The following is a 24375-nucleotide window of genomic DNA, read 5'->3' on the forward strand; positions in this document are numbered from 1 at the left end:
TTTCTCAGTAACATTACGTAAGGCTCTACTAAACTGGTATAGTACCACAGCTCAGTTGCCTTTGGTGCTTGTTTTAAACTAGCTAGTGCAGTTAACGCTAGAGACTGCAGTCCTAAACTAAACAGGATTCAACAGAAACAAGTAGAAAAATTATAAACTGAATCTTCTAGAAGGAAAAACTACTGTTCCACACTGCTCACACAAGTTTCTACTTTTTGCTTAGATGGGCAAGGAGTTGTCTTGTCTTTTGTGCTGTTCATCAGAACAATAAAAACAATACTGAAAAACACTGCCTTGAACACTGACAGTAGCCTGAGCTTCATTATGTTGTAACTTCATTTGAAGAGTCAGAATACAAGAAAAGCCTGTATTGCGGGGAAAACTATTTATCAGAGTATTACTTGTCAGACTGGATTATGTTACTGAGACCTTCCTACTGTTCTCCAACAGTAATGTAGTTCTTCTTAACAGTGGAAAAAAATGACTTAATATCCCATTGCAGCATGGATCTTCAGAGTCAGGTGAAGAAAACACTGGGATCCAAACCTTGCATAGGCTGCTGAGCAACAAGTGAAGCAGAAAAGGCTTGACACTGGCAGCAACGAGCCCAGTGTATCAAGAGACATTTTATTATCAGTTTAACATATTTACAGAAGAGTAGTTTCTCTGTATATATGCACACCTAAACACAATACTCTTCTGCCACAAAGTTAAGTGCCAAAGAAGCTGCAATTACTATTGCAATAGGTACACAGGGCAGTACTTCCATGAATAACTGCAACCCACACCTGAGCTTTTTGTCTAAAATGAACTGTAACAGCAACTCCTCAACAAGCAGAACAGGTACTTCTACTGTTTGCAGCTTTTAATGGGGCATCTATGAAGCAATCAAAGCTGGATGCACCTCACCTTTGCCTTCTGTCTTGAATACTGAAGTGACTCCTTTTCTACAGGACTCAGGATTAAGGAGCTTTTCTTCAGGGTTATAAACAGACCAAAGACCGAGTTTTCAGAAGCCTGCCAGATCACTTTGCAGTCCTGGAGTTGTAAGCAAAATGGATTTATTGCCAATTCAAGACTTTTAACTGTATAGTTATAGTTAACATTAATTAAGCTAAAATAATTAAGCTAAAATAAGTTACAAATATTTAACCCCTCTGGCCTCTAATCACCTTCAGAATTCAGGAACTCTGTGCACAGATCATGCAATAAGGCCACTAGTTTTCAACAACTAACTTAGAGCAGTTACAAATTGTATTGGCTTAGTTTATTACTATGCAAGTAATGTCTAAGGTATTTATTAGATTAAAAAAAGTTTCCACATTTCAGCATGCATTTTCTTTATTCTATGAAGCATGCAGAGGCCTCTCTGGTCTACAAGCAGTTATTTGATGCTATGCAGTCAAGTCACCTGTAGTAATATCCATGTCTTCCAGCAAGATTAACAAGTACGTGCTCTGTAGCAGAAATCTTTCCATAATTACACTGACTTCAAAGAAGAACGCATATGCTGCTGGCTGCAGAGCTTATATGTGCGCTGTAGCTAGTAAAAGCTGACCTCTTTTTGAAGTATTTAGTTTTGTGCAATACAAACCTGTTTTAAAATCTGTCCTGGTCTAGTTTTCAAAAGTCAAAGTTAGTTTCATTTCTCTGAGATTTTACCAAGCATATATAATGTATGTAATACAACGTGATGCAGATAATCATTAAATTCATGCTCTCTTCTAACAGTAGATTCTGTTAGCAGGCTTATGTCCCACATCCATGACATTTAATTCCATAGCCCCAAGAGGCCTTCCAGGTTATCAACACACACACAATTCTAAGAAAGAAAACGTACGCCCCAAGAGCACATCATCTGCAGCCCATGTTTAGAAATTAGCACAGAAGTCTACAAATGTACTCTTACAATAGTGAAACAACAGGAAGAAACTTAAATCTTTTGAGTGGTTGGTCATAGCAGACCACACATTCGAATTGCCCTTTCTTAACTGACATTTCTTTGGGTGTCTGAGAACACTGTTGCAATCAATGTGGCTGAACAAATCTATTTTGCATAATAAAGAGCATAAGAAAAAGCAGTAGAAGTTCTGAATATTCTTGTCTCCTGGAGAGGTAAGTGAAGCCTTTGAAAGCAGAGCAGTGACAAAGTATCTGAATAACGCAGGACAGATTAACATGTAATTAAAATATAACAGTATTTATCCCCCACCGTTGAGGAACCACACATTCTTCCATAATCATTCTAACAAGGTGCTAACTTTCCACTAAGTTTAACTAAGTTTTTTCTGTTGTGTTTCTTCAGTACTGCATCAAATAAAAAGAACAAATGTGATACAAACAAGCTCCCAGCAAACCTTAAGTAAATTCACTTAGATCTCAACAGGTGCTTTCAAAGATTAAAGCTTACACATCCAGCACCTGCGGACTCCATTTGACCCAGTACACTGTAATCTTAAAAAGAAAAAACCAGACACAATTATAGGGCGGATATACAGAGATTTATTTAATCAGGTTCACTATTTACAGTTGAGATCACTTTCACATACTACTTTGCTACTCTACATGGCTACATTGTTTCCAAACCAGTTTAAGAGCTACACTCTACAGTTCACTCAACACATAAAACCGCTCCTCATAGAAAAATGAAATATTTCATTATAGAACAGTAGTGCATACATTATACTCCTGAAAAGCCAGCTTGTATTTTAAAACACTAATGCTTGGAAGTTTTGATCTCTGAAGGTCGAAACTGCAGTTGCATGATCCTAAGATTTTGGTTAGTTTTTGTCTTACTATTTATATATAAGAGTACTGGACTTCACTTCAGTGTTTAAAAAGTGACACTGGTGAGGGGCAAGCCTAAAATACTTCTCAAATCAAATACAGCTGGCTTCCTTTGTACAACTTTGGCCAAAAAAGTTCCATGTAGTGAAGGTTTAACAAATTGTCTCCCTCTCTATGCAAGAATCGGTCAGTTAATGCTTAGAGGTAATCTACCAAAGTAGGCACACATCCTTTGACTTCCACATCAGCCAATTTACACTTAACTTGCAAATAGTTTTGAAATCAGAAAGTTTACTAGTATACTAAAACATTTAGATACATGAATTGCTGGCTAGAACAGTGAAAGTCACAGGTATATATGGGTGTGTGTAAAGCTGAGTTGCTTTGCCCGTCACCAGTGTACAGTACGGCTCTCCTCATCTGTGAAAGGTGTGCTCTAAGCTTAGGACAAGAAAACTATTGCAGCAGACCTGGCCCATTCACCTTCCACACAAGTGAGATAAGATTGAACCATGTTGTTTGCATTGTCTTCTAGGCATAGGTTCCACCAGTGATGAGAAGTTCGTAAGCAGGATCCCGACTCCTTCTACATAATACTATACAGGCACACAGCATGCCCAGAAGCTATGGAGGAAAAAGAGAAAACAAGCTGAGTATGAAGAAAAGACTTTAAGTTCTTCATAGAAACTGTCAACATGCTCTGTGAGGTTGCAGCCATCCATAACAAAGAATAGCAACAAATGCTTAAAAAAGCTTCTCTTCCTGTTGCAAGCAAATAGAAAGGAGTGTTTGGCCTTTGCTTTTTGCGAGATCATCTTAGACAGCTTTAACAGAAGTTGCTTTGGTCAGCCATATATATATGTGTGTGTGTGTGTGTGTGTGTGTGTGTGTATACATATATATATGCTGCCATAAAAATTCTGATGGAAGAAACCACTCATTTTCTCCTGAAAGATACAGGTTTAGATTGTGTATGCACTATGAAAGATCATAATTCAAATGCATTAGCGCCAATTGCTGTGATGAAAGAGAACAAAACCAGGAGTTTTATAAACCTATCCTCCCCTATTTCAGATGCTCTGTCTGTTAACATTTCATGCTAGAAAGCTCAAGGCCAACATAAATTATTCGCTTATAGACAGTTCCCTGTCATTAGATTTTACAGTGCTGTGACTACACTGGCAAAAGTTCACCAGGAATTAAGTGTATGGCTGCTTCATATACACTTAAAAGACTTAAATCAAATAAACACCGCAGGGATACAGCACATAATATTTTACAGAAGTGGCCTATTATTTGAGAGGCTTTTTTTCTTTAACAGCCATAGTCTTTTCAAGTTTAGTGATGCATTGTATGGTCTTCAGTAGTTGACATGAGCTGCCAATGAAGTAAGATCGTCTTATTTGTTCACATGCATATGGGGGAAAAAAGTCCATTCAGAGATGTAAATATCTATGATCATGTCATAGCTGTGGATTATAGAGCACCACCCCAGCAAGAAACTCAAAGAGAGACTTTAACAGAAAGTATAAAAGAATTCAGGTGGTCAACAGCCCAACAGTTGTAAAGCTTGATGTTAAGTGAGAACATCAGTACACTGGAAGGTGACTGCTTTATAAGCAAGTCTAATGAAAATATCAAATGCATTAAAAAGTTTTAGAAGCTGATGTTCAACTGGTACATGCAACATAGGAAAGTCTGATGAAAGATCAAAGAGCTTTACAAATGTTAATCTAAATAAGCAGAGATTAAAAAGAAGCATGCATGATGAAATTTTAGAGCACGTTTTCTTCCTCGGAGGGAACAAGATATAAAGACTTAAAATATTCTTTGCCCATAGTTTATTTTCTGCTTTGGAGCCATAGCCAAAATCATCTTCAGTCCAGAAAAAACATTTGGAGAGTAAGCTCAGGTATGGCACTTCAGCCTGTCTGTTAGTACGCTTCATGCTTCCTTCACTTCCTATCAGTACTTGGGTAGCTCCATTCCAGAGGTTAACTTCTAGGTAGGCATTACCTCATGTCAGAGTAAGGGGAAAAACTGAGCTACATGACAGAATGACTCATCATGGGAAAGTACCCGTCCACATTCACAATTAAATAAAGAAGGCAAGCTCAAGTAAGACTTATGAGATGGAGCTTTGTGGTAAATGCCACAAATGGCTACAGAACTCTGAAGAAGGTTTGCAGGCAGCAAGCATAAAAACACCATTCTTTTCCCCATTGAAAACAAAGATAAGATGTAGTGTGCTAGACAGAAACATTCCTTTCATTGTGGGGTTGGGTTTTTTTTGCCATTAATCATACTAGCAATGTGTCTCAAGTATAAGGTAGTTCCATCTTATGCAGTTATTCACACAGAGAATCCTGGTTGAGTGACTCAAGCTATTTAATTTTAACATTTGTATAAAATCTGAAAACTCAAAAATCAAGATATGTAATAAAAACTTCCATAATACATTTTTGAGTCAATATATAAACAAGGCAAATGCCTTAGAGGGTGAGTAGCAAACATATTCCTGAAATTCACTGCAAGCACAGAATTAACTTTCACATTTCACATTTCTTGACAGAAATAATTGAGCATATAACTTTTGAAAAATAAGCTAGCATCTCTGAAGTGTTCTAAGGCATTTAAGTCTGTTTCTCTCCAATTGCTACTTAATACTGTGAACAAAAATCTGCTCTAGAACGATACATACATCTTATGAAGCTTGAACAGCATTCAGAGAAGTTTCAACATCCCCCAGACAGATTTCTTTTTCCCTTCTTTAATTGCCTGCTAGTATTAACTATGCCCAATCTCCTTTCATCAAACCAATTAGCCTTTTTTTGGTCCTGCTAAAAACTTAACTGGCTGTACAGATACGCCACGTTTAGTATCTCAGATGATCATTTACTAAGGAAGATATCTAAGAATGAACTCCCACAGCTTATCAAGCAGCACTTGATCCACTGTGGTGCCTTTGCTCCCTTCATTTTGCCTCCAATTTATTAATAGTTCAGTGCTGTCACTGTGGCTGATACCAAAGAATTATCACACCCTTCCAGATCCCCATGGTAACTAGAATATGAACACATTAAAATTAGTTCTATGCAGAAAAGACTAAGTCTTCCCACAAACCACAGTCCTTATGAAAGTTCTTTTCTCCTCTCAGTCTTTCCATTTTAAAGAAAGCAGTGAAGGCTACATTTGCTGACTTTAAGCTACAAGGTAAGCTTTGAACTGCCTTAGTGCATCACAAAATGAACATCTATTCAGAGAGGACAGTGCTTATAGGAATGGTTACAGAGCTGGCCAACAGGTAAAAACAAACAAACATGCCCTATTTTATTATGTTGGTCCAGTGGCAGATGATGGTGGAAAGGCAGTAAAGGGTGAACACTCCCACCAATATTCTGCTCCATTTTGTTGTCACTGGCAACACTGGGTCACATCCACTGGTGTATGCTTTCACAAGCATTGCATGCAAATTACTGTTCATCACTGGTGAACACACACAGCAGACAGTAGTGACAATGTTGTAAAACAGCATTTTGTAGCTGAGAATTTGCTCTATCAAACAGTGTTACTGTGCTCTTTGTCTCCGTTGTAGTTTCAGTGGAAACAGATAGGAGACATTACTTTCAGAACAACCTATGTAGAAAAATTCTTTATTAACTTTCCCAAACAGGTGTCACAGATTGTGACACACAGCATTACTACAGCACCAGCAAAGGAATTTGTCATATGTTCTTATTTTCTTTCAAGCTGTTCAGATATGTACTTTCTGCCAATTGCTTCGTTACTGACATGGAGGCAAACGAAAGCATCCACTGCAAAAGGAATGCAACCGACATGCTTGCCTAGAATTGATTAGCCAGGAAGAACAGAAGGATGCAAGTAGTCATATCTGCATCTCAAGCGTGTGGTAGGAATTCTGGCCCAACCCCAATAGAGAGAAATTATAACAGTTATAATAGCATGTCAGAGTGGACCTGGTAATTGACCTGCAAACTCCACTATTCCAAATAATGCCTCCTCTTTATTCATCTCACCCAGTCTCTCAACACACATTTTCTACAACATAAAAATCTGGCAGATTAACCACCGTTGTGGAAATACCTACATTTTAATCACAGAAATGTATTTCAGTATTTGAGCTGACTAAACATTGCTTTAGAAGGTAAAAATTAAGAACAGCAATTAAAAATATCTTTCCTCAGCACACTGAGCGCAGAACTCATCAAATTTCAAGTTTCAAATCTGAATTAAACTGGTTCTGGACAGTTCAGCAGCAGCACTGAATAGACTGCTCCCTATGAGTACAGCCTAGTAGAACAGAAATAGAAATTGAATTATTCTCTCAAAATTGTTTTCAAAAGATGATGTGCTCACCTTTGAAACACAGTCCAGCTCAAAAGCTGGTTTTGAAAATTAAAGTGCTGAAGCTTCCCAATTCAACAGAAATAATGTTTTCTGCATTCAAATGCTATTAAGAGTACTGAAGTAATTGAAAAGCAGTTTTCAAATCGTCTTGGGATTCAGCACCCGTAGTACATTTCTCAGAGACCATAAAATTGCCACAAACTGAAAATGTGATTAATGTACCAAGCCTGCCTGATTGAGGAAAGCTCAACATTTCAAGTTTATAGGAACGTTTAAAAGACAAGCATAGTTTTGTATCTCTCCTGTGGTTTTTTAATCTTAGTACATACTGAGATGTTGTTTCCCCGGTTACTTCTTATGACCAGGGAAACGACACCAATTAGGATTCTTGTGGAAGACAGCCTGCACTCAACTTCAAGCAAGCAGGGTCTCTGCTTTAGAGCCCTTTTCTTGGTTCAAGTCCAGCAATTGAGACATCTTCAAGAAAATGCAGAATTCTACCCAACAAGAGCAGATAATGCTATCAAAAACCTTGCTGCATTTTGTGGGTGGTCTCAACATCATATGTATGCTGTGAAGCATACACTGATGTGCCTCTAAAATGGCATGAAGTATAAGCCATCTGTTTCAAAGCTGTAAATTAAATATGCAAATTTTTATTTCAAGTCTCAAATGCCTTCAGAGCACATTCACAGAGATAGATACCTGATGCTTAAGATAATTAGCTTCAAGCTGTAATTTATCATTTCCATTCTAACTGATTATTGCACATAGCAATAATCTTGAAATCTAACAGATATACATTCCTGTTTGCAACAGATTTTAGACCACGTTTAATTGAGAAGTTTTGTCTTGAGGTATTTAGATCATTTTGACCGAAGTTCATTTCTCTCTCAAACTAAGTGCAAACTAAAGCTGTCAGCATCCTTCACGTAACTCTAATAGCATGGACATCAGTTCAGAATGTCATTTGAGTTTACAGACAAAGAACATTCTCTTACCTGAATAGCAGCAAATGCTAGTGCTGCCCAGATGACATACATCATTATCTCTTGAAGCTTCTTTACAACCAGAGCCTCACAGCCCTGAAACAAAGAGGCTTGTTATATATCCCTCTGGGAACCACATTTAGATACACATCAAAAAAATTCCCCAAAGCATCAAATAAGGAAGAAAGAAAAAAACAAGAAAAAAGGGTTTTTCTTTACAAGTCATGTTTACTTCCTGTTAATAACTGTCACACCTGAATTGACACTTATACCAAAAAGAAAATTAAATGATTGTCAGCAAAAGCTCTCACTTGGGCTGTCTTACCTCAGAATAAAGGTCCATTGGACGGGTCAAACTGCCAGTACAATTGCTGAGAGTTGCTTTGCAACAGCTAAGTGGCACACTGTTGTTCTTAGTTTGTTTGAACCAGACAGTATTCTCCCAGTCTGTGTAGTTATGGATCCCACAACAGCGCAGCTGAAGAACATACAGGTAAAAAGCTACTATTTTAACCAGTCATTAAATTGAACGAGACAGGTAATACGAAAAGCACAAACATGTTAAGGTTAGGTTTTGCTACTTCAGTGTTGCAAATTATACGACAGCATTATTTAAGCAAATCATAGATTGAATGGATTGTTAAGTGGCATTACAGCCTAAAATCATTTAATATTTCACACATCTGGCCATCTCACCTGCCTCTGTACATAGTCAATAGCACGACTGGCTGCATCAGGATTTGTCCCATTGTATCCATTGTATACCTTCTGAATGCTATGATCAACTTCATCTTCCACCTGTGAAGCATAAGCAAAGCATCAGCATTAGCAAACCAACAGAAGTAGTACAGGTCTAGGTAAAATAATTTCACTTTTAAGTATAAAACAGAGAAAACAGAGATAATTCCCTAGGATTATCAAGTTAAGTGTGCTTTGATGGTACAGCTTATTAAAATTCTGACTTGACTTCGGCAAATATATTACTAACTTAAAGCTAATGGCCAAGAAAAAAGCAAGAAGCTACCTTTGGTAAGATTTTAGACAAAGCTTAGTGGTCTGTCTCAGAAAAGTAACTGCCTTTATTGTAACCCATATCACAACTCACAATACCAGACATTCCATGGAATTAAGAGCTCTCCATAAGAGCAAGTATGCACCTTTCCACTTTCTACTCACTTTCAAAGGTCCAAAGCAAAATCAGTAGAATCACCCAGACTAATTCATTTTATTTGGGACCACAAGTATATAACAAGGTCACATCACCTGCTTTCCCCATTCTGACCAAAGCAGGGGTAAAATATCAAAGATGAGGTATTTTGATTGACTATTCTACCATACAGTGATCACACTCTCTATAAAATCCACCTCCCCCATGCTTTCTGAGAAATGTTGATGGCAGTACATGGCACATAGCAACGGCACTGGAACAGCTCCTTAAGCTACTGCAGATGAGTCAAGCTGCTAAAGATGCTGTTCAGTGCTTGTGCCAAAAATGGATGCTACTCAAGAATCATCACTCGTCCCCCAAAAGATGTCCAATATCCACTCTGTAAGTCTTGCTAGAATCCTTTTGAGTAGCAGAATCCTGTAAATTGTTACATAAATGCAGAAAGTTTGGGCTTTTTGAACTTTGGTACTAAAGTTCAAAAAAAAAAAAAAGTTCAGGATAACCACTTTCAGAAGGAATTATGCACAAGGAATTTTAATTTCAGGACTGAACATGAAGCATATTCTATAGAATTGCAAATTATAGTAGGAGAATCTTGTGAACACATCGTGTCAGAAAGATTCAGGTTGTTCAGCTGCTCTAAGCGAAGGATTTTTTGTAGCAACTGTATAAGCTTATTGCCCCCTTCAAAGAATACTGGTTATTTTCACAAGTAGATCTTGCGTTAAGACAGATATAACCTAAATACAAGTTAACCTACACAGTCAACTTGTTTCAGACTAGTTAGGAATCAGTTGTTTAATTTAACTAATGTGGTTTAGAACACTGATTTATACAGAAAAAGGTATCCTTGTTTTGTTACACAGATAAAAACAGTTTTAAATAAATACCCATAAGTTGTTTGACTTTCAGTTAGGGCAGTATGCGTGAAAGACAAAGCACAAAGCTATCACAAAAAAAGAACCTTACAGACCAAGTTCCAATCCCCCTGCCATGGACAGGCTTACCAACCACGAGACTTCAGGTTGCCCAGAACCCCATTCAACCTGGCCCTGTATACCCCTCTGAGCAACCTGTTCCAGTGCCTCACTACCCTCTGAATAAAAATTTCTTCCTGACATCTAACATAAATGTCTTTTACTTCAAAGCCATTCCCTCTTATCACTATTAGTGTAAAAAACTGGTCCCCCTCCTGCTTACAGACTCCCTTCAAGTATTAGAAGGACAAAGCCAGGTCCCCCCAGAGCCCTCTTTTCTCTTCACAGGAGAGGTTATCTCTGTGGCCCTCCCCGGGACCAACTCCAACAGCTCCACACCCCTTTTGGGCTGGGGGCTCATGGGCCTGCACACAGTACTCCAGATGGGGCCTCATGAGGGTAGAGTACAGGGAAACAAACCTCTCCCTTGCCCTGCTAGCAGCTCATTTTGTGATGGAGCTCAAGGTACTTGTTGGCCTTCTGGGATGCAGGAGCACACTGCTGGCTCATGCTTTACTCTTATCAGAACCCTCAAGCCCTTCTCAGCAGGTCTGTTCTCAAGGGGTTCTTCTCCCAGTCTGTACTCATATCCACGACTAGAATGGCACAGGTGCAACATCTTCCAAACTTGGCATTACTGAACACACTCACATGGGCCCACTGGATAGTATCCCCTCCTGTTGTGTCAAAAGCACTGCTCACCTCGGTGTCATCAGCAAAATTCCTAAGGGTGCACTTGATCCTACTATGTCATTGATCAAGATGTTGAAGAGCACCAGTACGAGGACAGACCCCCAGGGATACCACTTGCAACCAGCCTCCACACAGACATAGAGCCACTGACCACAACCCTCTGGCTGCGACCATCCAATTAACTCTTTACCCACCAAACAGTCCAGCCTTCAAATCTGTATTTCTCCAATCTAGAGATAAGGAGGTAGTGCAGGAACATGCCCAAGGTTTTGCACAAGTCTAAGCAAACAACATCAGTTGCCCTTCCTTAGTCCACCCAATGCTGTCATTTCTCTACAGAAGGCCACTAGACTGGTTGAGCACAATCTCAGAGAAGCCACACTGGCTATTGCAGCCTCATCTCACACGTGCCTTAACATCTCTTCCAGGAAGATCTTTTCCATGGTCTTCCCAAGCACAGACATAAGGCTCAGTGGCTTGTAGTTCCCCAGGTCTTCCTTCCTTCCCTTCTTAACAATGGGAGCTATGTTCCCCTTGTTGCAGTCATTAGGGAGTTTGCCTGCACCCAAAGCTTTTCTAACCTGATGGAAAGTGGCCTGGTAACCAAATCAGCCAGTTCCTTCAGAACCCCAAAACGCACATCATCTGGAGCCACAGACTTGTGCACATTCAGTCTCATGAAGCTGTCCTGGACTTACTCTGCTCTTACACTGGGATGGATTTCAGTCCCCTGATCCCTACCTACAGGTTTCAGGGATGTGAGAAGCATGGGGAGCCTGACTGCCAGTGAAGTCTGAGACAAAGGATACGCTGAGAACCTCAGCCTTCTACATGACTGATGAAGCCAGTTCTCCCTTCTCTTTTACCAGACGGCGCACATTCTGCTTTGTCTGTCTCTTCTGACTCATGTATCTAAAGACACCCTTCTTGTTATTTTTTGCATCTCTTGCCAAGTTCAGTTCCATCTATGCCTTAGCTTCATGATCCCAACTCTGCATGACCAAACAGCAATTAATCAGAAAAAGTAACCAAAAATAATCAGAAATGTAGGCAGTTTTCACCTCACAATTTCACTTGTAATAGGTATGACACTCTTGTTGCCCTTGAGAACAACAGTTTAAAACAGTAAGTACCAAAGGGTAGTAGAAAATGTCCATTTTTTACTAACAGTAACTTTGCCCTTTGAAGAGATTTAAAATTTAGTTTTCAAATACTGACTCCTGCAAGTCAGCTATGTTAGCATAAGGCCATGCTGTCACTAAAAAGATGCTCCGTGCCCTTCTTTCACCCAAGCTCTGACCCCTCATTACTGCCTGTGAAGCTGTGTAGTGACAAGACAAAGGGAACATACAAGTTGGGACCAATCCAATTTTCAGGCAATTCAAGTGTGTAATTTCAGACAGGCTACAGAAGACAGATGTATGCATCTTTTATCTGTACTGAATGCTGTTAACCAGAGAATAGTAAACCGCTCTTACACTGGAATTTACAATGTCTGAAGCTCAGCCCAGATCAGATGCACAGTAATGTCTGAAAGACTACAATGTTACATGCTATGTTTCTGCATAAACTGGAGCAAAGAGCAACCATTCAAGCTACCATATACGAATCCAACATGTTTCTCATTCTTGGGAAGTACACAGCTTTCCTCAATTGCTTCTAGGGGACCACGTGCACTATGAGCTAGAGTCCCATCTGATCAACTTACCCTTTCAGTGCACTGCCAAAGGTACCAGAAATATAATGTACATTGAGGTAATTGATAATGTTAAACTGTTTGAGAAACTGCTATTCTAAATTTTAGTATATCAATCTCAAGTTAACACCATGAATATCCACTAATCAACTACAGAATCAAATACAGCAAATACCACATCTCTGTATTTTGGTCCCAGATCACAGTAAAATATTTATTGAAATTTAAAGGTTATTACCTTTGCTCTGTAGATGTATCCAAGAACCACCACCACAACTTCAGTAATGAAAACCAGGAGCAGGATGATCACAAACTGTAGAACACAATTCAAAATATTTATGCAAAGATTTTCACACACTGACTACCTGAAAGTCTTAGAACAGCCTTTGATGTATTACGAAGTTATTTCTCAGGTTCCAACTAAGCAAATTACCTAAAGCAGGTAAAGAAAGTTGATCAAGCCAGTCCTGAGGTGACTTAAGCTTTAGAGCTTATTGTTTTACCAAGTAATAAGAAGCAGTCAGCTAAGCTCTGATCATTTGGACTGAAAAGCCATACTGAAGCACTCAGGCTATTGCTAAAAGTGGTACAGACTAAGGGAACTTTTTTCAGCTTGAAACAACAGCAATAACAAGCTATGCATTTGTATTAGTATACTTGAGAGGACTTTTAAGCCTTCAATTAGTCCAGACAGCATCTAAGGCAACAAGGTGGGGATGATTTAAATGCTGGCCTAGTTTAAGTGATACCTAATTCTCAAGCTGACGTTACAGTTAAAATGCTTGAAAACATACATTCCTGGAAACTAAGCGTCCATACAAAGAACATTTAAGGATCATAATCATTCTTAGTCAGCCACAATACTTTATGTTTAACACAAGAAAGCTTCTGTCTCACCTTTCCCCTCTCCCATTCCAGCTTTTCAATCACAAAACATAAATCAGATTTAACATTTATTATGACTTAATTATACGGAGGTGATTGCAAAAGAAGAAAGATCACAGCACTAAAATGAGGAACACAAAGACTCACCTCCTGCCTGAACAGGTGAACTAACACCATTATTTAGAACAGAAAACCAAAGTAGGATGTTAGGAACACAATTAACAAAATTTCAGGCTATAAAACAAGATAAGAGGAAATACTTAAAAAAAAAAAAAAAAAAGAATTTTGAACATCTATTAAAAGGGCAAAGGCCAGAAACACAAGGAAACAGCATCACACAGCAGTTCTGCAACTTACCGTAGCGAGTCCACAGCGACTTTCACGAATTGTGGCACAGCATCCAATAAGTCCAATAATAAAAAGAAGTGTTCCCACAGCTATGATAATAACTGCTGGGATGAGTGTGTAGACATCTTCAAAGAAGTGATCATAGTCGTCGTATGTGATGAACACATAGGCTCCCACGTAGCACAGTATGCCTGCTGCTGCCTACAATAGACAGTACCATTTAAGCTTCTTTGAACACCAAACTCTTCCATCTGCAAGGCGACTGCGTAACTATTATTCTTATTGAGTACCACAAAGTAGTGCTCTTCAGAAATAATAAAAATATATATTTTGCTCATCTTTACTAAATCACAGTGTATGTTTGTCTGGAATAGCTCAAACAGAGGCTGGCTTCCCAACTACATTTAATCTGGATGGTTCTAGTTTTGACTAAGTTATATTAGTCTCCTAAGGAGTGTAGTTAAGAAATGAGGGTAACCATACCATTAACACCAAAGACCTGCCCCCTTCTCAGATACATTCCCTCCTGAGCTGCTTAGCTTTCTACATGTATACTTCTGTATACTTCTGATAAATGGATTTCAGACCACTTTCAGAACCAGTTTATTAGCAATTGAACAGCTATGCAGAATATGTATGTGGTTTTTAACCACCATCAATTAACTACTTTGTTCATTTTGCTGTCTGACTATCCATGATTTAAGGTCAGAACTGAATGCATACATCCTTGTGAACTAACTTCTCCTAGAGATGGCAGCTTGTTTGAAGTCTAAAGCACCAACTGTTAAAAGACAGGAAAAAAGCCATCTTCCTAAGGGCCACTGCACTAAGTGGTCCTTTACTAAAATATAGGGTGAAAAAAATCACTTCAAGTTACTGCCATATAACAATATATGGCCTGAATCAAATAGCACCACCACACTCACTACAGAATGAAACCTCTGCACTCAAAATGAAGCAATTATATTCAATTGATTTGCAATGACATTCAACATCATTTGAATGTTTCATGATACTTCCCTGGTATCACAACACATGAACTATCTGGTTTGCTAGGCTAAGCTAAAACAACCCATTCAGAAAGTGCAAAGTCTAAGGCACAATTTGAGGAATTTCATCTTGCAGTAAAGGCTGGTGTAACCCCTTCCAACCCACACCTCGGGCACAGAAGTTCACTCAGCAGGACCCAAGGAGGAACGCTGCAGCCTGCCTCCCCTCCTGCCCTCCATTCCCACTCAGAGGCTTCGTTAGCATCCCTACCCCTGCACTGTGAAGCAAGAGGGCAGACAGGATCCTCTCTTGCTATGAGACTGAGCCATGCAACAGCAGTGCCAATGAACACATCTGGTCAGGAGGGACCTCAGGAGATCATTTAGTCCAATGTTCTGTTGAAGGCTGGATCAACAAAGAATTCAGACCAGGCTGCTCAACAGTTTGTCCAGTCTTGAAACTCTCTAAGGGTGGAGATTCAACAGCCTCCCTAGGCAGCCTGTTCAGTATAGCACAGAAAGACTGGAGAAAACCGGCGCCTATTATTTCAGCACACTTTGCTACTATCTATGCTTAGTTCTGCAATATTACTGCAATTATTTTCCATGAAACAATATTTGATAAGCACTGCTAGGATGAAGCATCACATAAAAATACCCTCTGCAGCACTTGGTTATAGAAACATTAGCTTAAAAAAAAAGGGTTTTAAGTGCCAGCTCAAAAGTATCCTGTTCTGTTTGAATCTGAACAACACATTCCACCTCTCTGCCTTCATTTCTGCAGTAAAGGTAAGTGTGTACTCCACAGGAATTTAAAGCATGCAGAAGCTCGCATTCATCCAGTAAAAAGTACCATGTGGACACAACAGTCACAAAAGTGAAAATTAACAGTCAAAGACCAACAGTGAGATATCAGCTCCAGACAACAAAACCTGAGATGAACAAGCTATTAAGACACTTGTCCCCTCACACAAAGCACCAAGTGCTAAATCTGCCTGCAGAAACCCTGCCATGTTCGGTGCAGGGTGGCAAAACACAGATAGACAGTTGCTGTAGACAAAGCAAAGATTCAAAGTAGTATCACTGAACAATGGAATTACATTAACTGTTGCCTAGCAATGAAGCATGTGAATGACAGGCCAGTGATCTCATCTCCCACCTCTAAGAACTAAAATGCTTGTTAGAAATATGGTATTTTGTGAGGTGGCAGAGAAAAATGGCTGCAGCTGGCATCAGGCACAGAAAATATTCAACAGTGAAAGCAGAATCATTTGTAAGCCTCTTTGTCTTCCCCTATGGTGAAAATTTAAGCAGCTTCCATCTTTTCTAAGAAAAATGTAGTTATACAGACAGACTTGAGACTCCTGCATCAGCATACACATTTAAATATCTTTGAACAGAGAAAGAAATCAAGCATTACAAAGCTATCTCAGATGTTAGCTTCCCATCCCTCCTTTGAGAAGCATTCCCATTTGGAGTGACTCTGCCCTTCCATACCTATGTGGGACAAGTCTAACACATAGAGCCTCAGAAATACATGAGCACAGAGCGTGTTTTTCCTAAAGAAAACGCTGCTTTGTAGCTGGGAGGTCACATTTTTCTTTAGGTTTCTCAGATTAAAGCATTGCTGTTTGAAGTCCTCACTTCAACCTTCTCACATGTGGTAATACAGAACATACCAGCCATGACAACACTGGTCATTAGGCTTTGATTCCAAGGGTTGCAGGATGGGTGGAAAAAGCAATGGAAGTTTGGAAACATCAGGGTGGATCCCTCCATCTGCAAAGTGCTCTAGAATCATGAAGCACTAACTGAAGACATGATCTCTCTACTTGAGAAGTGAGTGTCTAACCAATGAAGTGTCCATACCCTTTGGAACGATCACTGCCTCTTCCACAGAATCATATGAACAACTAATGTTCTATGGAACAGAAAGTGAATCCACAGAATACTGAGTTTGTTCACCTTAAGCACAAACATGTCTAAATAAAAAGCCATCGTATTGATAAATGTGTTTCTCCTATCATTAAATATAAATCAAATACATGACCTGCACAAATTTCAAGTCAGTCCTTTATAAGCAGGACTGAAAGGAGAATTCTCAAACAATCTGCTCAAGGCTCTGAATAGAGATGGCAGCAGCTCCTGACTCTGTGCCAGGTCACATGCATGCTCTATGGAGCTGACTGGTTGTTCAGTATTCACACATCCCTTGGGAGCTGTTTGCATTTAACTTAAGAGTCCTGAACTTGATGTGGCATACTCTTGTTTTAGCATAAGTTAACCTTTAAAAAGGCTGCCAAGACATCCAGTTGATGAGAATAGTTTGTTGATTAAGTCTTGAATACTCAGACACTCCATTCATCAGAGCAAAAAAAAAAAAGACTACATAGGCCCCTATAGCTCAGAAAAGCTTGATATGATTGCTTCGGCACCAGGCTCCAAGGCCTTGTTGAATAAAGAACAAGAATGCAAGTAACTGGAGAGAAAACCATTAGACCTACTGTGCAGTGCATACAGTGATAGAAAGCATCACTCTGTTACAGGAAAGCCTTGAAAATTGGGGTTTCCACCTTTGGACTGCTGTAATACAGATCCCTAAGTCAATGCCTGCTTTCACTGAAGCCAGCTTTCACCTTGCACATGCACTGAGGTAGACAAGCTTACAGACTTCGTTGACATACCCTGCAGCATTTTAAATAGGCAGCAAACAAGCACTAAGAATTGTCTTCACACTTTCTGTAACTCATACACAGCAGGTTTGAAAGCTAAGACTTTTACTGCCAAAGAGCAGCACGACTGGAAAGTAAGAAACCAACAGCACTTGCTCTGCTGATCATTTATTTATCAGCAGTGGAACAAGGCAGCTCTACTTACATCCTATGGCTTTCTTACACTACCTTAACTTTCCTTCCAAACAGATCTAAATGAAACCCATCCCAAGGCTGTCTGCACAAAGCATTGCCCTTCATGCTACTCCTGCCATTTCAGTCCATTTCCACAGCCATTTTTTCTTTTTTTTCCTAACTCTTGCATTTAACTGAACCAAATAAGAACCCAGATATTGGTCATTCCACTGTTATGTTAGCCACACTACCCTCCCAACACGCCTACTTGGTGTTAAAGCTTCATTCACGCTGCTTTCCTAGTCTGATGCCATATTCACTCAGTTTTGGGGGTGGTCTGAGGTTGTACCAGTTTCATTCCAAGTTTCTTTTCTCCATTTGCATATCAACATATTGACATTTTCTACCTGTACACAGAGAACACTGGTTTACTATCCAGTTTTCAGTCTTAAATCAGTACCTTAAAAAGTGCTCTCTTCCCACCCCCCACCCCTGATCAGTTTTTGTTGGTTTTTTGGGGGTTTTTTTGCTTTCTCTACTTCAAAGTCCAGTTCTTCAGTTCTAAGTTCAAAGGCCCCATAGGTAGGATCAGGCCCCTCTTCATTCTTCTCAGCTCCTCTTCATTTGGCATTACATATTATAAATGTCACTAGTTGTGAGATGAGGAGCACAGGACCAAGGGTTTTTACTGTAACTGAGTGTTTCCAATATCACCCTTCTTTTGTGTCTATTCAGTCAGAATTACAACTCTGACTCTTCACAGTTTCCAGACCTCTTGCCCTGCACCAGAACAATGATTATACCCCACTATGAAGCTGTCTTGCTGAGTGAGACAATACTTTAAATCCTAAATACCATTCAAATACATGGTGTTTCACTTCACAAGCTGTTTTTGCTTCTCTCAGGTACAAACTTAAAGCACAGATCTATATCTGAGCAATCCTAAAACACCCTCATGAACCCAAGTCTTAAAGATTATCCTGTAAAGAATCATGAGATTTATACTTAAAGGCAAACAAAAGCCTTGAGAAAAATCAGGACCTGATCTGTTTGTTACCTGAAAATTGGTGCCCAAATGCTTTAAGAAAATCATTTAGAGGCTGTGATGCTTCAGGAACTTTATACCCAAATTCCTGATTAAGTTGTGCACAGTGCACTGGATTCCAAACTGTTCAATGTTCCTGAAAATACACACATTTCAATGGCAGAAGAGCAGAGGCACAAAGTAGGCTACTTTCACATGCCAAAGTCAGTCCTTCAAATAAAAAGGCTTCTGTCAAGTAATCTCCTCAGAGGCAGCCTTCGGGATCATCTGTCAATCTACTCTTTGATCATCAAAATACAGCCAGAAGTTTCCTCATTGCCCTGGCTTTCAAAGTCCAGATCAGAAGATGCTCAAGCTTCCAGTGAAATGGGAAGGTCACCTGGTTGATTCCTAAAGCTCATTTCTGTCTGCTTTTAACTTTCTACATTTCTTCCTATTGCATTTCACCAAATTCTGCCCTTGCTGCATTTTCTTCCTTCTCTTCTACCAGCAGTTCACAAACACACTCTACTTTGGATGGCTACAGCTCCTTAGGGACAGCACAGCTAATTTCTCTAACATAATACTATGTATTGTCTAATAATGTTACTGTACTGTGGTGAGTATGCATAAGTTATATAGCATGTAAAGAACTGTAAAAAGCCTTCTTGCTATACTGAAATGAAGCCTGGAGATTCAACAACCACACCTAGAGTTATTTTACACTAGTTTAGTCAAATAAATAGTAAAAATAATTATTTCAAGCTAATTAAGTAATTTAAAGAGCAGTTAAAAGAGTCTGTGACTACCAAGTAGAAAGCATCACAGGAACAAATGCAAACTTGATTCCTTTTCTCAAGGAGCAGATGTACAGGTGAAGAAAAAAGCCTCAAAGCAAACATGGGGTATTAGGTACTGAAAGTATTTCTCTACCATTTTCACATTTATTTCATTTCTTCAAAGGGCTTTCAACTAAGTTGTACAAGTCACCTGATGAAGCTTTAACTTAGTGCCTTGACTTCAGCTGCGATGGAATTGTTTTCTTCAGAGTGTCTGGTATGATGCCATGCTTTGGTTCTAGGAGTAAAACAATGCTGATAACACAGGCATGTTCAGAGCTGCTGCTAAGTGGTGCTGCACAGAGCCAAGGCCATTTGCAGCAAAAGGCCCGAGGAGCTGAGAGGGAACAGAATTAGGACTTAAACTGGTCACAGGGATGTTTCATACCACACGACATCATGTGGAAGGAGTTTGGAAGGGTGGAGGAGTTCATCTCATTTTCTTCCACTGCTCAACTGCAACTGCCTGTGCTTCGCTCATTACAGCTATCATCCTTTGCAAGTAGTTTAATCTCAACCCACAAGTTCTGCTTTGTTCTTTGATTCTCACCCCTTTCCCACTGGGGGGGTGGGGGGGGAGGGGGAGATGCTTCAAAAGTATTCTGGATAAACGCACTTAGTAGAAGCATTATTGTTTTATTTCTTTGGTGTGATAAAATGAAATAAAACCTCACATCAGACTTTCCAGGAGATGAGTTTTTAAAGTCACAAACTGGGTAGAGATGGGCTAAATCAGCAGCCATAAATGAATGAGCAGGGACAGCTATGATCAGATAGCACGACTGACCTTCCTTTTCCATAAGGCAAAGATAAATATGGAGCTACCACATAATAATTAGAGATGACAACCTACTTGAGTCCAATATAGAAAAATAAGATGATCTTACTCCTCATGAATCAAGAAAACCTGTGTGAGCGTAAGCAAAGGCACTGCTCTTAATGTCTGCTGCCACAAACAGGGACAGCTTCTCTTGGCAGAAAGCCTTTAGCAGCACCATTTACACTAGCTTGCTTCTTTACAATCTGCAGCAGCAAAAGGAACTTGCTATTGCCAACATGCATATTCTGTATTAAAAGTCTTGTCAACTGAAGGAGCTGTTAACAGTATTAAATCACATCTACATTAAGAAAATAATACAATCTTTTTCTTGCTGGTCTTTTTTCCCCCTAAAGGTTAGTAATTGCCAAATACTCATATAAGAGCACCTCTGTGAATTAAAAGAAACTGCAGAAACTGTACATGTGAACTATTGCAACACATCCAGAAGCCTGAGGTCAGCATCTCAGAGCACTGCAACAGCTTCATACAGAACAGGAATAGTACAGTGGCTTCACATGATGAGAAGTGCCACCAGGGAAACTGCCCACTTCAGCAGAACAATCCAGACAATACTCTTTACTTATTAGGAAGCATCAAAAGCTCAGTTTCTCTTAAGTACTTAATCAGAATGAGGGTGCTTTTTGATACCACTGTCATGTTAATCTAAGAGGCCTACATGCTGGTTAGAGGTGCAGCCTCACAGTGCTGTCCTCTTCCACAATCCCATCTTCTTTTGTCTTTTTATTGAACCATTGCTTGCAACTGAGAATTCACTTTATCCAATAGCGTTACGGTGTTCTTTCCATTTGTTCTAGTTTCCATGGAAAGAAATAGGAGGCATTACTTTTGGAGCGACCCACATACTTAAAGGCTTAACCTTTTCTGATCAAGACACCATCAGGTTCACAGTACCAAAAGAAAAGCTGATGATACTAAACATTTTCCCAACAAACCAAGCAACAGATAGAAAATAGTACCAAAGGAGAAAATAAGAACCAATATGAATTCAAAATATCAATTATTCTTCATAAGTTACATTCAGGCTGTTCTTTTTCCCCCAGGCAGCAGCACTAATAATTTTCTGAACATCTCACATTCAAAAGACTCGACTATAAAAAAGTGTTCTGAACATTCACACCCTCCCACAAATATCAGAACTGTGGGTAGGGAGGAAAAAAAGATAATAATAGAAAGTCCTGCAATGGAAAGGACCCGCTGGCACCACTGAGTCCAATTCTTGGCTTCACATTGGACCACCTAAAAATGCAACCATATTTCTGATAGCACTGGCTAAACACTTCTAATACAATTCTCTTGGCTACTTATCAGAGCTCTCAATGTCTGTATCAAACTAATCTCAAGTTTAAAGACAGAATTCGAGTTAATTCTGCAATATAAATGCAGACCATAAAGATTATGACAATCCTGTTGATCACAAGCTTTATATACGACACTCTGAAAAGACATCCTAAGTTTAAAAAAGCAATTCAAGGTTTCACAGCTACTTGACAAATGATTGGCAGTTGACTGTCAAAAGCCTCAGCGTAGATCTAGATGATCTGATTATCAATACTGGAATGACACATGAATGACAATCAGAACATTTCCATAACGGCACAGAAGCAATTACACAGCCAACTAGACAGGCACTAAATGTTACACACCTTCAGCTCAGTCACAAAATGAAACATGCTAAATCAAGAACTCAAATGCTTCCTTCTCTTTTGCCATTGAAAACTGAGATGCACAACTTTTGCTGATATTAAATAAGAAGTAAATTCACTCCTTCCCACCCTTAGGCTATAGCTCGGTTCTTAGGCTATAGCTCAGCTAAAGAGCCAAGACACAGGTTTTGAGGCTTTCAGTTTTGGAGAAACCTGCTCTTTTATCACTCTATGCACAACTTCTGACCACTGTAGCTGCTCCCGGTCACAAAGCTGCCAGCAAAAGTTGCCTTCTTAGACTGGAGATAGGTTACAGAATACACTGGTGACATTTTGATTTGACACACAAGTACTTTGTATCTAAACACAATCTGTCTACACATCATCTGGGTCAAGTCTGTCTCAAGAATAGAACAACCATTACAAACCCTAAAACGCTGCTAAGTATTATACAAAATAGCTTCTGTGCTTAGCACTGTTTTCTTTGAGAAAGCACACTTGCAATTAAGTAACTAAATGCACCTTCCCAATATGTAAAACATGAAAACTATCACTGAACTTTGGGGTTGGAAGGGAAAACTCATAGAGAACTTGCATCCATTGACCTAATTTATATCAGCATCTAAGGAGCATGAAGCAGCCCTTCAAAATGCAACTCATAGCAACTTCACGTCCAGAGATAAACTAAGCAGCACTCAGCAGTGATCACGCTGCTCTTCCAGCATTACTTCCAACTACACATGCAACAAAAAACCACTCCTTATAAAGGAGATTCCAGCTGTGCTGAAAGGCTGATAGAACCACATGACACTTCAAAGCTGAGCACTGAAGGCTATTCCTAACACAGATCTTTTAAATATGCCTCACCTACCTTCTCTGAACAGCTGTGTAGACATATGCCAGTGAGACTGCACAGACACATTTTGCCTGACCATAACTCATTTTTAGGCACCCAAGAGACACATTCCTTTGTAAAAAATTACCCTCTAACACTTGTTACATGTCATATGGTACTAGTCATTATTCAGCTAAATATAGCTACATTTTTTATCTTCTGGTATCCCCTTACCCAACTATTCCCTCCTTGATGCTTTGAACAGCAGTGAAATCTTCCCTTCCTGGAGCTGGGATCAGGAAATGAGACGCAACATCCAACCTCCTCACCTCCCCCCCCAAAAAATATTGTATATATTCTTAAAATTTACAGACAATTTAATGTAGTCTCTATGTGCATTGCTGTGAGAGGGCAATGATGACACTGAGCACCCACCTTCTTCAAGGTACCTTCCAGCAGTTCCCCAGGCCGGGTAAGCACAGAATGAATCACAGCATGACCCGGGTTGGAAGGGACCTCAAGGATCATGTAGTTCCAACCCCCTGCCTGGCAGGGCCACCAAACATACACCTTTACTAGATCAGGTTGCCCAGGGCCCCGTCCAACCTGGCCTTGAACACCTCCAAGGACGGGGCATCCACAACCTCCCCGGGCAGCCTGTTCCAGGGCCCAACCACTCTCCTAGTGAAGAAAAAGCGAAGCACAGCTGGGGCAGGTTCAAGCAAGGCACAAATACAGCTGTAAAACTGCGCTGACTAGAGATAGTGACTCACAGGACTCACTGTCACATCATTAAGTTCGACGTATGTCATAGTTCTGTGTTAAACGTGTGAAAGAAGCCTGTGTCACAGACCTATCGCTGAGCGTTCAGGCTTTAAAGGCTGATCATTAGCGGCTGTAGCTCTATAGGAACTAAAGCGGCAGATCCGCACAGCTCAGTGCCGCAGCTCCAGCTGGATCACGGTACACAAGAGCCCCTTCCTTACCGCAGGATCTCTGCTGCTCATTAAACCTTTACAACCCAGCGCTCAGACAACAGATGCAGTTTCATCCACCTCCCAACTCCGGAAAAGGCCGGCTTAGAAAACAAGGGGCTGCACACACCCGTAAGAGCAAGAAAACACAAACACTTTGAACGAGAAAACGTTTAAAGGGCAACGTGATAAAGAAACGGGGTTGGCGTGGCGCTGCCAGGCGGCGATAAGGCCGGGACAGCGGCGAGGCAGCGCGGCCCACACCGCGCTCGGCCCAAACCCTTCCCACCCCACACCGTCGAGGTGCAAATCTCCCCCGACCCCTCCGGACTCACCCAGAAGATGAGGTTGAGGAAGACCAGGACGGTTTTGGAGGAGGTGATCCCGCACTGCCCCATCGTGTCGCTGCCGCCTCCCCTCAGCTCCGGCCGCGCGGCTCCGCTCCCCTCCCCTCAGCTCCGCCGGCCCCACCC

The 24375-nt window shown here is 40.2% G+C and overlaps 2 protein-coding genes across 2 annotated transcripts in view; both read right to left on the reverse strand.

Moving 5' to 3' along the window:
• Window positions 1-2779, reverse strand: part of SCAPER (S-phase cyclin A associated protein in the ER) — a 195531-nt gene extending 192752 nt beyond the window's left edge. Inside the window, exon 1 of the mRNA XM_085515841.1 lies at window positions 910-2779. The gene's annotated coding sequence lies outside the window, so the exon portion shown is untranslated. The remainder of the gene's footprint in view (window positions 1-909) is intronic.
• TSPAN3 (tetraspanin 3) lies at window positions 2480-24371 on the reverse strand. Its single transcript, XM_015872462.2, has 7 exons — window positions 24238-24371; window positions 13921-14112; window positions 12917-12991; window positions 8841-8942; window positions 8470-8622; window positions 8157-8240; window positions 2480-3411 (listed from the first exon to the last, which is right to left on the reverse strand). The coding sequence occupies exons 1-7, from the start codon at window positions 24298-24300 to the stop codon at window positions 3319-3321; spliced, it is 762 nt and encodes a 253-aa protein (XP_015727948.1). The 5' UTR covers window positions 24301-24371; the 3' UTR covers window positions 2480-3318.
• Between the last annotated feature and the right edge of the window lie 4 nt (window positions 24372-24375).

This window comes from Coturnix japonica, chromosome 14, assembly GCF_054131305.1.
Source record: "Coturnix japonica strain WE chromosome 14, WE-NBRP24, whole genome shotgun sequence".
NCBI lineage: Eukaryota > Metazoa > Chordata > Aves > Galliformes > Phasianidae > Coturnix > Coturnix japonica.